Genomic DNA, 15548 nt, shown 5'->3' with positions numbered 1-15548 from the left:
TCGATCAGGGTCCGGGGTGCCTCAGAACTGCACATTGATTAAAAGGAGACAAACACCTGATTTAACTTGAGAAGTGACCTAGGTTAAGTCTTGAGCAAAAAAACATTAACTTTGAAGTCTCCTGTAGACGCTTAAGGGTTTCCGTAACAGTAGAAAGTTAACCAAAATAACATGGGGCACCTTCAGGTTTATTAAATCCACTTATCTACCATATGGGAAGCTACACTTATTTTAACAACATGAATTGACGAAACAACCTTTTTAAAGTTACAATTTATTAATACAAAAACTTGGTACAAAAGTATTAAGCTTGGCTATGTGGTGTTGCCCTGGGAAAAAACTGGCTTAAGTTTCACAACAGAAACCTTGTTTACAAAGTGTTTGACATCAAGCAGCGCTCACCTTTTATTCCTCATCACAAGTCAACACGCCCATTTTATGACCATAAATTTGCTTAACTGGGCATTACTGTGTTTATATCTGATTTAAGTTGAATTTGAAGAGACTGTGCAATTTGTTGAAATGCGCTCCACAGGATTTTTTTTTTTTTTTCCCTAAAGTGAAAAATTTTTCAGTACCATAGGCTTGTCCTTATCCCACCATTAATGTGGGAAGTATTGCCATGGCTGATAGAAACCAGGACGGACCAAACAAACATCCTGATCTCTCTCAGTTCTCCACATCCTCTTCCTCTCCTTCATTCTCTCCCTCCTGCTCATCATCCATGTGCTCGTCTTCCTCGTCATCTCTACTTTTGTCGTTCTCATCTGTGCTGTTCTTCTTCTCCCTGTCCTTACGCTTTTGCTCCGATGCCTCCTTCTTGCCTTTCTGACCTTTTTTGTATGCTGAAACAAACGGGTTATACGGGTCGGGTGCTTTAAATGATTCATACATTTCTGGACCTGGATTCTAAAGCTCCATGTAGCGCCTACCTTCAAGTGCTTCCCGCAAGGGCTGCAAAAACCGCTCGAACTCCATCTCCTCCATAGCGGACATCACATCTCCAGCATTCAGCGTCTTCCTCTTTGCTTTCATAGCGAAATTGTTTGCGCTGGTGTCAACAAAAGTGGAGGTTACACTTGGGTGGGCTTCCAGAGTATAGCTTCTGATAATGAAACATAACGTCTGACTTACCAAGATGTTGCATAGAGAACAAAAACGCTGGCTGCTTGAGATATTGCTCTTCTTGCCTCCTTGGAGACGTTAACTCCGTCTGGCAACTAAACACGAAGAAGACAGGTTGCCTGAATACTAAACACTTTATGATTTAATGCAGTGCCTGAAAGACAACTTCAATTTCTATGGTTTTCTCTTAAGACGCTTCTCGACTTTTTAACGCGTGCTATACAATTCCTTTTTCTGTTTTATACCGTTCAGTGTTTTGATGCAACCTGCGTTGTTAAAATCGCTATATAAATAAAAATGATTGATTGATTTGCTGCGTGATGACACTTACCGCCTCCTTTATAATCCGTGTGATGACAGCATTGGGAAGATTGAGGTCCTCCGGTCTCTCGGCCATTACACCGAATACACACTTCAAAGAGATGCAGCACGACGACGTAACGCGTTTCGTTTTATATTAACCGATTAGTGTTGTCCAACATGCGCGATCAGACGTCAATCCGAACAGCCGCGAAAACTTTGCGTTAGCCTAGCCGTCGAACTTATCCGAGGGTTAACAGACACCGATTATCAGCCTAAAAACGACCGAAGTGCGTTAAATAACGAACTTCGCTACCTTACGTGCGCGTTAGGTGGAATATCGGCAAACCAATCCCCCGCAAAACGCACGAGTACGGACAAAAGCTAACGCGCTTCAGTCGTCCGCAGCCCGCTTGATCATCCAAACCCATGCGTTAACCTTTCACCTCTCCCTGCTCTGCCAGCCAACCAATGGCCGTGCGGTTATGACGTCAATTTGTAGGCTAGTCTTGCGCGCGAAGTTGCGTGTTGAGCGACGTTTACGTTTTACCTGTAATAGAAATTATTATATGAAGTCGTTTTTTGTTTGTTTGTTTTGTTTTAAGTTTTTACATCTCTATCAGTTGTAGTCCTGTCAGTGTCAGAAAAAAATAAATAAATAAATTAAAAAAAAATATATATATATATATATTATTTTATTTATTTATTTATTTCTGACACTGACAGGACTACAACTGATAGCGACTTAAAAATTGATGTCTATATATATATATATATATATATATATATATATATATATATATATATATATATATATATATATATATATATATATATGTATGTATGTATGTATTAGTCATTTTTAAAAATAGGAAATGCATGAGGAACCAACAACCTAGTAGGCTATATTTTGGTATTTCTCTTTAATTTATTTTTTTTTGTAAATCACGAAGAATTGCGCATTGGTGGAAAAACGCATACGCTTTATTGAAGTAAACGGGAAAAACAATTTTGCTGTTTCAGTGGTTGCTTTCAGTTGGCTTGTAGGCTGTTGTTCTTGGGCCTCTTAGCACTATTTAGATGGCAATTCTATTTATCTGCGTCTCAGATCGTGCGAAGTAGCTCTAAACTCAGAATGTCAGAATGGACATCTGTACAAACCGAACGTTTTGTTTGTCTTTGCAATTCTCCCTCTTGCTCGTTTTATCGCGAAACGAGTCCACGCGAGTAATGTGTTTATTGATGCATTAGTGGGACTTTCTGAAGCATGTGCAGTGGTCACGTAGCAACTGCTCAATTTACACGGAATGTATATTGTAGTAATTTCATGGTCTTGCAAGTACGTTTGTTAATGTTCTAAGATCTCCATTTATAGCATGTTTCAAATGTTTGAGCGTGAGAATGAATGTGAAACATGCCGCACTGCTTCGCTTTACCAGACGCAAATAATAGAAAAAATTATATATATATATATATATATATATATATATATATATATATATATATATATATATATATATATATATATATATATATTATAATTTTTAGATATATACTTTTTTTAACTTATGTTTCTGATCTAATCTATATATTTATTTTCTTAAAAGTGGAGGACTGTTTGGATACATGTGATTGGTGAGGATAGTAAGTACTGCATAAAGCGTACTACATGTGTGGTCCCCCTGAAATAGTAGTTAAAGTTTTTATAAAGTATCGCATGTAGATTTTTCCATAATGAATAGACCCATAAAAGTGAACTGCCGGTGGGTGTGACTTTTTTTTTTTTTTACATCTTTATCACACTTTAATGTTTGCCATACAATTGTGTCGACCTCAACTGCGGTAAATGGCAAAGACTTTCCATGACATTTCCCCCCTCTTTCTTTGATGCTCATCAAATGTGTTGAGGTTAGCTTCACATATTAGCTCATGAAGCAATTAACATTTAACACCATGTCGTCTTTTTATAGAGATTGTTTCATTCTTTTTCTCCTAAGGCAGTGATGTCATTCAAGTGCTCACGTTTTAAATCTGAATATGACTTGGCACGGCTGCAGTTTACATTCGTTTAGAGTTTTGATTAATTAGGAGAGGGCCAAAAGTTTAGTCTTCTAAATAGAGAGTCTAATGTATTTTTCATTTTTATGACAGCTCTCGTTATCGTTGTGAAATCGTTAGATAAACACTAGCATCAATACTGATACAGAACTGATAAATTTGGAAAAATGTTTGGTATTGTGGCGGTAGTGTATGACAGCAACACCAGGTGTCACTAATAATACTAATAATACTTCTCTCTTGTATAATTAGGACTCTATTTATCTTTTTTTAGGAATAATTGTTAAATTATTAGTGAAATTTGTTTATTTTATAGGCGGGATTCAGTGTAGAATTCCCATGAAATTCACCTGGGAAATAATGTCTCCTCCATTCTGAGTTTCTAAACAAAACAACAGCAAAATTTTTAATTTGTAAAAATGCCCTGTAATCAACTGAACTGTATCACGTGACATGTAAACTATTTAGACTTCCATATTATTTCTATCAAATATTTACATATATAACTGTTACCTGATACTGATGCAATTTTTTACCAGTTATTTTCATGATTAGATTTTTTATTATTATGATACACTATGAATACACTATGTTTCTCGACTATATAGCAGTAATTTCTAACATAAAGTGTTTTTTGTAGTGAGATAAAGTTATAAGGAACAGAGACTAAAGCGTTGTCTTTATAAAAGGGAATGTGTAATTGTTGCCATTGCTTTTATCCAGTTGATCATGACTTCATTTAAGTGTCTTTAGGAGTTTCCTGAAATGCATTACTAAATTAAAGCCATTTTAGTATTTGAATTCCACTATAAAGTCCATTGGCCCATAAATTCAGATGACTAATACAGTGACAAAAATAGGCAAGCGTATAGGCTTGGTCAGATTTTTGGTCAGGATTTAAGGCAGTAATACTGTTGTTTTAACGTAATGGAAATTTCCAGCAAGAAAATAAAAGCTTAGTTCAACCAAGCTAATACATACATACACACACACACATATATATATATATATATATATATATATATATATATATATATATATATATATATATATATATATATATATATATACAGACATTTTCTTAAAAAGTGTGTTTCCATGAGTTCAGAGAATGTCTTTGTCAGAGTTCAGCCTGCCAATATTTGTAAAAAATTTTACCTTTCACCATCACTTATTATGACTATAACTCCTAGTCGCGTGCTTCCACAGGTCACAGTTCCTAAGGAAGGATAGGAAGTCTGAGTTCCCCAGTCTCCTTCGTTTCCTTTCAAGGTTCAACCAAGAAAGTTTTAACAGAAACAGGAAAGTCCATCGACTAGCCCACTCCAGTAGATGTTCTCAGGAAAGGCCACAACCAAAAGAACACATAAATACTGCAGTCATTGTCTGGACATTTGCTTCTGCTTTAAGTCAGACAGGCCTTTCTCTCAAGAGGTCATCCAAAGGCTTGCTGTGATGGAAATTGGTATTTCAATATATCATGTATTTACCGTCTAATTTTATGTCCGTTAGCTGCAGATAATACAGATTTTCGTCAGTTTCAACGCAGAACATTTTGCGTTCATACGTCAGTGCTTTGTACTTTGCATATTCATACAGGATTGAAAGCTACGGTGTGCCATATATTTCCTCAAACTTTAATCTCAACCGAATCTCATAATTAACCTATAATAGTTTTAGGAACGGACATGTGACCTTGTCAAAAATGATTAGTATTATGTATCTGTATTTGTAATGCATTGCATAACTAAAACGCTTGACTTACCATTTGTTTGGACTCTCTGCATTTTATTGTGTTTTTTTTCTCTGCCAGCTGTTTCCGTTTTATTTTGTCAGTTTTTTAGTCGACAAAGAACATAGCGTAAAACATTTCACTTGATCACCCCAATTGCTTTCATTGAGTCTGCAATCAATCAAAACACATGACAACTCCATCCACGAAGGCTTTTTAAAAGATCATAAACATATCATTAGTGTTTTCTTTCTTACATTATGAAAATCTGCTTTCTTTCATTCTGAGTCACCCTTTCCATGTGGGAAGTAGTCTTTTCATGAGTCTTTTTGCGAATCCGATTTGACCTTTTGTATACCTTTGTGCAAACTGTAAATAGCATAAAATACACAACTGCTTGCTTGAAGCAGTTTGTAGCAGTCTGACATATTTTATATTTACAGCACTTATCACTGCTCACATTAATAAAAGTCTTATGGGGGACTAATAATATCCAAAGTATAAGAACTAAATCTATCGTCTTTGCATGTGTCAATCCAAAACGGTTACCATCGTGGCCTGCACAACATTAGCAAAAAAATGAGTGCTCTGTTAAGGGCTGTTTACATTTTTCCATTATTAATTACATCGATTGACCCAGGTTTTTTGCGAGATAAAGACTGTTATGCAGTCTGAGTTTCTCGCTGTCATAACAACATAGTTTAGCTTCTTAGAGCAGAACCAAAACATCGGCTGCAAGCTGCCATCAACAGTTACCTCAGCCTCGGCTCTAATCCTCATCTTCACCTCTATTACACCTCATATCTACTGCACACCTGGAGATCTTGTCTTTCAAAGAGGACAGTTGTGTTGTTGAAGGTTTGGGCAGTGGAGGGGTGGAGGAGGGTGGTTCTGCTCTCTCTTCGGCTGTCAACACCTCCATTTTGAAAGAGTGAAGGAACTCAAACTGAATGAACAACAGGCTCACGTGAGTGATGAGAAGCGAGTGTCTGAATGAACCTCATTGAAACACACCTGTGGAGAACACCTTCTTCACCTGTTTGAACTCCTGACCTATTTTTGAGGTTAAGGGGCCACATGCTGCAATGCAAGCGACAGAAAGCGCCATGTTCCAGCTGATACACATTATGCACCTATGAATATGCAGGAAATATCAAACACGATTCTGATGGAGTTGTGACAGGCATTTCACAGCAAAGAAAGCTAAAGGTATCAAACTCTGTCCATAAGTTGAGGTGAAGTGTTCTGTCTCCGTCTGCAAAGATCACGTGGGAGAAACTGCGAGAGTGAAGGTTAAGATGAATAATATATACTTTACAGAAGTAATTAATTAGCATAGAGTTTGTTTAGTTTTTTTTACCCAGGTATCATTTGCACAGGCATCGTATTTTATATCTTAGCCTATAGTGGCATTGTAAATTAAACATGCACACAATTACAAACATTTTTCTTACTGCTATGCCCCCAGTTTGAAAAATAATTGCTTAAAACTTTGCACAAATGCTATTACAAAAAACAATTTTTTTGTGATTATGAAGTCAGTTTTTAAACCAAATGACAGTATGTAACTTCGAACACAACTACAGTTACCAACTGTAGTGACAACAGGGTTGCCAGGTTTTCACACTGAAACCTGCCCAATTGCTATGCAAAACTATCCCAGGGGGTAGAATAAATTAGATTCCTAAATATCACAGTATTGGGGGTGCTTCGACCTGCAGACATGAAAAACAACCCACAGCGACGGTGTTAAAGTCGCCCAACTCTATGGGAGGACTTGGCGACACTGAGTGACAATTACTTCAGATATCTTCAATATTATACCAGTATATGTTTTGTACTGTGATATTTAGAGGTAATAAACAATGGACAGTACAAAATCCAGCTTATTTAGACTACTGAAGGCGGCTTGACTCCAGAAGTGTACCTTGGCTCAAAAACGATTCCGATCAATGTGGCAGTTTTGAAATGAAATGAAGCATTCTGAACAGACGTCATTTGAGGAATGTCTTTTTGCACAGCACTGGCAGTGGAAAAAGTCGGGATGCTCTGTACACACTGGGCACAGGGCTCATCAGAAGCAAACAAACAGAGGCGGCTCTGTGATGATGCATGAGCCTGTCAGAGAGAGCCCGGCTCTGAATACAGACCAGCAGTGTAGGGTCAGACGGAACCTGAACTTCTATATCCATCACAAGCTGGTTACAGCACATACACAGTCAATCTATGTGCATATGTGCATTCACTCAGACACGCAAACACTCGATTAACTGACCTTCACTCTCTGGAAATTGAAGGCATCTCTAAATATCCAGACAAGAATGTGCACACACAAACACATACACGTACGCAAACACAAAGGGTTGTTTGACTTCCTGTTGAGTCTACTCCTTGCAGACCTAACATAGCTACTGTAACCTTTGCAAAATTCTCAACTGCTAAAATAATTCATTTCCAGCTCTCTAAGTTTTTTTTCGGCCCCTGTGTGATTTACGAGCGTTGAGCATTCTTAGGCGAATCGTCAAATCCTGCAAACAGTTCCACGAATAACCCTGAGGTATCCTTGGTATCTGCTAGAAGCGTTTCACACCATGCCTGGTATTTCATGCCAGTATTTTGAACCCTTTCGTTTTTTTTTTTTTATTTGACTCATCAACGGGTGAATCGTCTGTTTGATTATGTTGGCCTGAAAGTGGCATATTTCAGCTGCCCTCTGAACAATATCATAAAAGAGGTGTTGTTGATACAAGGTGAGTTTGTGTTGAAAAACGGATGTATAGAGGAGAAAGATACATATTTGGGGAGTTAATATTGGCACATGTGGCTTAATTTTTTCCATCTCTGGTGTGTTTAGAGGATTATTTCCAGGAACATTTAAAGATGTTGTTGCATTAAACAGCAAAGCTAAACAGCTCCAGGGGCACATATCGGTTCCCAGCAGTTTCCCGCTCATACACTTACCAGCTGCAATGCTTAGTCATTTACTGAGTGGAAATTTCATGTTTGATCTAAGCGTCAGGATGTTCAACAAAAATCTCACGAAGGGGTCCAAGGTCATATTTTATATTTATTTTAAAGAAAAAAATCTGCTATCAGAGACTAACCCTAACCCCAAACTGTTTGCATTGTACATATTTAGAACATTTATTTACCAATTTAACAATTCTCTTGATTATTGATTAATATATACACTTGCTGCCTGCTCTCATGACATTAATATACCTGGGTGCACTTTTTAGCAAGACAATAATATATACCAATAAGTATATATATATATATATATATATATATATATATATATATATATCGCTGCAGAAATGAACACTAGAGGCAGTAAAACTCAAAACACCTTTTATTCCTTTTCACACAAGTTTACAGAGTTTTGATTCATAAAGCTTAATTTTTGCACAGTTACTTCAAGATTATCCTGTGGCTTCAAAACAATGTTAATATGCTGGGAGATTTGCAAAACTGATGCTTTTGAATGTTAGCATCACACATATCCAGCTTCATATCTATCGGTTTTCGTAGACAGTAGGTTTGTTCGGTAGCTCATGGAATACAGAGATGTACTTGAGAGGCATGGTAGAGAATTGATTTGTAGCGACTTTCCCCAGCTATTTAACGTAATAAAAACTCAGCAATAAATGTCTATATCAACATCATAAAAACATGCCGGGGTTCATGTATTGAACCTGTGTTTTAGCGCCATGTGGGTCATGTGCAAAGCAGTCTAGATTGTTTCAGTCAAAATATGAGTACAGTATGTTTTCCTTTTGGTTTTGGGTGACCAGGACATTTCTTGAGATCAGTTCTTTTTCCACATTAAAAAGACTGATTTTAATATAAGGAATTAGGTCAGTATCCCTCGATTATAAATGCTTGTCTTCAGATATTTTTTTTTTATTTTGATTCATACTGTTTTGAGATTGTTTTAGTTTCAGCAGACGTAGATTCCATTGCTTTGCTGACTCTGTGTGGCAAGTCTAAGTGTTGCCATGGTATTAGTTTATTAGTTGGTTCAATCTCTATTGCTTTTGCGCTTCTATTTTTAGGCAAGACTTTTATTATTCTGTCCCCAGGCAGACAGACGAATATATACACACTGATTTCCCACTGTGCCGTTTTGACATGCTCCTCTTGTTAATGTGCCGAGCCGCTGATCCCTCACTTCACTGTTTTCATAGCAATGCACAGTATGTTCCAGACATCAACAAACATATGTATATGTTTTATCTTTATTTTTCCTTCTTTGAGCATTGAGGATGGCAATTTGCTCTGTCTGACAAATACTCAAACTCATACTTAAACTTAGAAGTGTGTGTAGGAACAAGGTAACGTTGAATATTGAGTAATATGGGACACCCAAGTAATATGGGACACCCACTGAGGTCTCATTTGTAGGTCTGAAGTACTGTGCTGATAATTTAAAAGCAGCAAATTGCACGATTTATTATTATTTTCCCTCTATAAGATAAAAATTATATGGTATCATGTGAATATAATTTATTCTCTTGGTAAAGAGCTTTGCTAATACATAAAGACCAATTCTCACTTTTAAGCTGCTTTGCATTAATAATATTAACATATTGGCTGTTTATTAGTACTTATAAAGCACATAATGTGCCATGACCATATTCTAAACCCATATAATCCCAATACCTAAACTTACAACAACTACCATATTAACAATCAGCAAATTAATAGGTTATTGTGGCAAAAGTTGTAGTTAATGGTTTGGTAATGCAAGATCTCGACCTTAATATAGAGTGTGACCAGTGCTTCGTTGTGACTCGTGTTGGACCCAAAAAAAAAAAGATTAACCACAAAACAGATGTTCACCGTGGCGAAAATGTTCAGAATACTTTCGCGATGCGTGTATGCACAAATTAAAGACTAGTTTAATAAACTCATGCTATTCCAAACTATTCTGTTGAACACAAAAGAAGTCGTTCTGAAAGAAAGAAGCTTCTGATTCTTCATTCTTCACAATAAAATCCAATGAGATCCAAAACTCACTTTCATTGCAAGGACAAGAAAAACTACTTGAGAATATTATTTTAGGTGTGTAAATGATGCCAAGGTTTTGCTTTTGTATTATCTCTTCAAGAGAAGAACTAGTGACCTGGATTTTAATGCACACACTAACAGAACTAATACGTTATAAAAAAAGATATTTCAAAACCTCAAACAAATCACTGACGTCCTTAAACGGTTTCTAATCGTTGATGGTTTCCTAAATTGTGCATGAATTTCGAGCATTTGCATCACGGCGCCACAAATACATCCTTACGATATGCGTGCTAACTAAGATTCGACTGTTTGGTGTCTCCTTGAACTTGTTCAGATTCCTGCCATATGACTCTATTATCAGTCATTACAGTCATTTGCTGCATATGCAGTGACTCATCTCCGGCAGACTTCAGCCCTGACCCTGTGGATGTCACATCAGTGCTTCTTCGGAGGAATGTCATTCCAGCTGCTCTTCTGACACGCTGGAATGAATGAAAAGCTGCACGCAGTGGCATTTCCACACCACCTACTCCTTCATACATTCGATTTTCCTCCCTTTCTTTCCTTCTCTCTCGCTCAGATTCTGTAATACGTCACCGAACGGACCGGCAGCTATGTGCCATGTGTGTGTGATGTCTCGCCCGCCGCTGCGGTGAGAGCGAGTGCCGTCTGACAAACTGTCTGTGCTGTCTGCAGGGGAGGTGAGAGGATTGCTCAGTGTGTGTGTGTGTGTGTGTGTCACCGGGCTCTCCTCTGACCAAAATGTGCTACCTTTCCTGTATTTCACAACAATCCAGACTAGTTCCTGAAATCAGACACAAACACCATTCGTTTTTCCAGCTCTAGTTTTCATTTGCTGTCTATCTATAATTTGATAGAAGGTGAAAGAAGATAGTAATAGAAGTATACATCTTAAGATGTTTGTTCTTAATTCATAATAAAAGAAACAAGTAAAAAGGAGAAAGGAAAATAATACTTTATATCTTTTTCTTTCTGTGTCTGAAGTGACCTGTCAAATCTGTGTGTGTGTGTGTGTGTGTGTGTGTGTGTGTGTGTGTGTGTGTGTGTGTGTGTGTGCGTGTGTGTGATGTCAGAGGGGGCTGTGCACAGCTGTCTATAAAAGTGGCAGTTTCTAAGGGAATCTAGTGAGAGCAGAGCTTTACAGTTTTTTGCATTTACCGATTCCCAAACAGGCTCCAAGAGAAAGGGGCGAGTGCGGATTGCTAACCAGACAGATCTTTTTGAAGTGACAGACGCAGAGGGGCTGCAAATCAGACGGCACTATTTGAACACCCGAAACACTACTTTGTAACGCATCCAAACAGCACAAACTGAAACATTTTGGATGAAACCAACTATGTCCCCTCTGAGGAGCATACTAAGGCAAGGACATTTCATCACACTGGCGCTGCTGTCATGGGCCGCTGTGGAGGTGAGTTTCTGTGCTCTGCTTGATGGTTTGGATTTGAACGTGCGTTCAGGTAGACTTTAATATAATTGAAAATAAATATAGCAAACTACCACAGCCGTCCAGGGCGCATTAAAAGGTTTTACTGCTCTTCTGTACACTATGATTTGTGGCTTGATCGGTAATTTGAATGAGATCGTACTGTTATGCATTGGTATAAGAACTTCCTAATAAAGGATTAAAACAAATGCACATCTTTTGAGGTGCACGTTAAAAGAGTAAACTAAATAAAGAATATAACTTCACACTCCCTTAAGCACTTAGTTTATTACCCTAACAATCAAACAGTGTTTAAGGGAGTGTGCAGTTATTATTTTTTCTACATAAAAATGTCCTATTCACAATGTCAGTTTCGCATATATTACAGCCTAGTACAGTGACTGATGGGCCGCTGAATAAATTTTTCCCCCGCTTTATTAGTATACAGAGCCAGTTCTTTGCATATGATCTAACAGAGAGGCGGAATGAATTTATAACTACTTTATAGTAGCTAAAAATGTTACGGCAATAATAAATGTTACTGCTTTATTGCAAAACGGTGACGTTTTAAACTTTCTTTTTACATATATTTTTTTAAGTCACAACAACTTATTACCTCTTGATTTATGGGATGAAGATGTTCAGCCCTCACTTGTTTCCTTCTGTGCTTTCTCAGGCGCAGAGAGGCTGTCCACTGAAATGCTCCTGTCCTTCCTCGCCTCCCTCGTGTCCTCCTGGTATCAGTTCGGTTTTGGACTCATGCGGCTGCTGTCGGGTCTGCGCCAGGCAGTTTAACCAAGACTGCGGCCCTGCAGAGCCCTGCGACCACATCAAAGGACTGCGCTGCCACCTAAAGGCCGGTGGAGACCCTGACAGGGGCTTGTGTAGAGGTAAGAGAGGAATCAAGTAGCTGGACCACAAATCCACTCATAAGTAGCACACGTAGCTATATTTAAAGCAACGGCCAGAAATATATTTTATGGGTCAAAATGATGGATTTTTTTTTTTTATGCCAAACACCATTAGCCTAGTATATTAAGTAAAAAGTGTGTTCCATGTAGATATTTGGTAAAAATCCTAGCGTAAATATATCAAAACTTAAATTATAAGTTCATTTGGACATTATCATTCTCAGCCAAATATTATCTTATCCTAACAAACCATACATCAACGGGAAACTGTTTCAAATTGTATTCAAATTGACCTTTATGACCAGGTTTGTGGTCCAGGGTCACATATTAGACAGTGCTGTTATTTTTAAAACTAAGCTATTAAAAATCGTTTCAACTCACTGAAATGTTTTACTAAATGTTTTGTGATTCACCGGACTTGGCTTGTGTTCATATTTATTATACATGACACTTGCTAAACAAGCACTATTGCCACTTTTAATAGCTGAGGCTCAGGGTCGCCCGTGTGAGCTGGACGGACGGGTCTATCAGCACGGCGAGGACTTTCAGCCAACTTGTGAGCATCAGTGCACGTGTGTTGATGGAGTAGTGGGCTGCGTCCCGCTGTGCCCGCACCACATCTCTCTACCCGACTGGCCCTGTTCCCGCCGCCGCCTCGCCAAACTGCCCGGCCGCTGCTGCCAGGAGTGGGTGTGCGATGACGACAACCGCATTGCTGATGTGGAGCCGTTGCCTGACGCACATTCACAAGAGCACACAGGCCTAACAGGCAACGAGTTACTTGTAGCTCCATCTACTTCTTGGGACAGCAGTGCGGCAGACTCCTATCAAGGTAAACGATTAACGCTGCCATTAAAATGTGATGTAGCCAACAGAAAAAAAAAAAGATGACGCAATGCATTTCTATAAAAAAAATACGATAGCAGCGCTTTCTAACTTTTGCACACAGAAGCAAAAGAATCGTGGTTATAAGCAATGGCTAGCCTGTTTTATCCACCATATATTCTTTTTTTTCTTTAGAGTGGATTTCATCCTCTAAGTCCCACCCCATCCTTCCACCCACCTGCTTACTGCAGGTCACTGATTGGTCCCCGTGCTCAGCCACCTGTGGAATGGGCGTGTCCAGCCGTGTAACCAATAGTAATCCTGAGTGCCGGCTGGTCAGTGAAACCAGGCTCTGTCAGATACGAGTGTGTGGCGGCAAATCTGCACCATCACTGAAGGTAAGTGGTGTCTGTGGTCTGATATGTTTTTTTTTATTATTATTATTTGTAACATTATAAAATACAACAATGTAGCTTAATATATATAATAAATATTATAGTAATATATAGGCAAGGCAAGTTACACATATACAAATATACAATATAAATATAGTGTATATATATACAAATATTTATATAAATATATAGCTAATATTTAGCTTTGTAATATAGGCTATAACATTTAAGCATTCTAAGATATGAAAATTTATATATATATATATATATATATATATATATATATATATATATATATATATATATATATATATATATATATATATTACATTACAAAAACTAAAATGACTAAAACTGACACTAAAACTACTACAACAAATTTATTAAAATGCAAACTAAGATAAAATAAAAACTGTAAACATATTAATAAATACTACAATAACAAATACAACAAATGTAATATGTATGTCTTTGTAAACTTTTTTTACAGTATAATTTTTAAAATGATCACTACAAACAAATGTGTTTGTATCATCTGCTTAGATTTTAATGACATCAATAATTTTTGTATTTTCATTGTGATGCTTGTCCGACAGCTTCTTCTCTGTTATTGAAGTAGATTTCTCTCGCTTTCTCCCTCGCTCTGTTCCTTCACTCAGAAAGGAAAGAAGTGTCAGAGAACCACACGATCCCCGAAACCCGCGCAGATCGTATTCGCAGGATGCTTCACCGCTCGCCGCTACCGGCCTCGTTCGTGCGGCTCCTGCTCAGACGGCCGGCTCTGTGTTCCCTCAGTGACCCGGACGATCCCTCTTCACTTTCACTGTCCCGAGCCAGAACGAGACGACTTCACCCGCAGCATCATGTGGATCCAGCGCTGCAGCTGCGGTCAAAGAAACGGCAGACAGGGCCTGTCATCACAAGCAGAGCTCTTCAGTCTGCCCAATGATATACACACATACACACACTGACATTAGCTCAAGAGCGCATTCATAAGCAATTTCTCACTTTTCTCACCTGCTGTACCAAATGTTCTGTGGAAAGTTTTTACCCAGGATTCATTTATGCATCAATAACATTAATTCCTTAATAGCAGCAGTCTCAGTATAACCATAATATGTATGAAGCTTAGAAACCGTTTTGTTATCGCTGTTTTATCAGGTATCCTGCAGTGACACAAGGGAAAAATTATGACTGTAAAGCAGTTATTTGAGGAAAAACATACCATAATATAGAGTGCGCGCACACATACTAATAACTCAGTACTCATGCCTTTTTGTTGTATTCATAGAAAGACAAATTTACTGTACATAGTGTAAATATGTATTAACCCCACTGTACATATATGCTTTTTTGTTTGTTTCTGATTCGTATATATTTAACAGACTTCAGTTCTTGTGAAGTGTCATATTCAGACCTCAGTTTTGCGAGGTGAATGACAAATAACAAATATGAAGCAAATACGTTATGTGTATTTACAAAAATATATATAATTTTGTAAATAAAATGTATTACAGTTTTTGTTTTTTTTTTGGCTTTGTGTTATCTTTGTATGATACTGACATATAAGTGAATAGAATAGAATAGAATAGAATAGAATAGAATATTTACCAGACTTCAGTTGTAATGTCAGTTTTTCATGTGAATGGCAAATGACAAATATGGAGCAAACTGATTTATATGTAGAATTACGATAGTTCTATTTTGTAAATAAAATTATTTGTGTGTGATATTGACAAAAA

The 15548-nt window shown here is 37.6% G+C and overlaps 2 protein-coding genes across 2 annotated transcripts; one reads left to right on the top strand and one right to left on the bottom strand.

The window, feature by feature from the left end:
• Nucleotides 1-258: 258 nt before the first annotated feature.
• Nucleotides 259-1880, bottom strand: pole3 (polymerase (DNA directed), epsilon 3 (p17 subunit)). Its single transcript, XM_043238991.1, has 4 exons — nucleotides 1457-1880; nucleotides 1135-1220; nucleotides 933-1051; nucleotides 259-845 (listed from the first exon to the last, which is right to left on the bottom strand). The coding sequence occupies exons 1-4, from the start codon at nucleotides 1520-1522 to the stop codon at nucleotides 670-672; spliced, it is 447 nt and encodes a 148-aa protein (XP_043094926.1). The 5' UTR covers nucleotides 1523-1880; the 3' UTR covers nucleotides 259-669.
• A 9508-nt stretch (nucleotides 1881-11388) lies between these two features.
• ccn1l1 (cellular communication network factor 1, like 1) lies at nucleotides 11389-15548 on the top strand. The gene is made up of 5 exons (XM_043238628.1): nucleotides 11389-11660; nucleotides 12352-12565; nucleotides 13071-13418; nucleotides 13607-13809; nucleotides 14466-15548. The coding sequence occupies exons 1-5, from the start codon at nucleotides 11574-11576 to the stop codon at nucleotides 14775-14777; spliced, it is 1164 nt and encodes a 387-aa protein (XP_043094563.1). The 5' UTR covers nucleotides 11389-11573; the 3' UTR covers nucleotides 14778-15548.

This window comes from Puntigrus tetrazona, chromosome 5 (assembly GCF_018831695.1).
Source record: "Puntigrus tetrazona isolate hp1 chromosome 5, ASM1883169v1, whole genome shotgun sequence".
In the NCBI taxonomy this organism is placed as follows: Eukaryota; Metazoa; Chordata; class Actinopteri; order Cypriniformes; family Cyprinidae; genus Puntigrus; species Puntigrus tetrazona.
The sequence above is the reverse complement of the archived record's forward strand: the minus strand, read 5'-3'. Positions and strand labels throughout refer to the sequence as shown.

Bases quoted from the DNA above. Each gene is read 5' to 3' on its own strand.
- pole3 (XM_043238991.1), bottom strand. From the start codon at position 1,522: ATGGCCGAGAGACCGGAGGACCTCAATCTTCCCAATGCTGTCATCACA. The intron at 1,221-1,456 runs GTAAGTGTCATC...CTTCGTGTTTAG, and splicing joins CACGGATTATAAAGGAGGCG to TTGCCAGACGGAGTTAACGT. The intron at 1,052-1,134 runs GTAAGTCAGACG...TGTTGACACCAG, and splicing joins GTTCTCTATGCAACATCTTG to CGCAAACAATTTCGCTATGA.
- ccn1l1 (XM_043238628.1), top strand. From the start codon at position 11,574: ATGAAACCAACTATGTCCCCTCTGAGGAGCATACTAAGGCAAGGACAT. The intron at 13,419-13,606 runs GTAAACGATTAA...TTTTTTCTTTAG, and splicing joins TGCGGCAGACTCCTATCAAG to AGTGGATTTCATCCTCTAAG. The intron at 13,810-14,465 runs GTAAGTGGTGTC...TCCTTCACTCAG, and splicing joins AATCTGCACCATCACTGAAG to AAAGGAAAGAAGTGTCAGAG.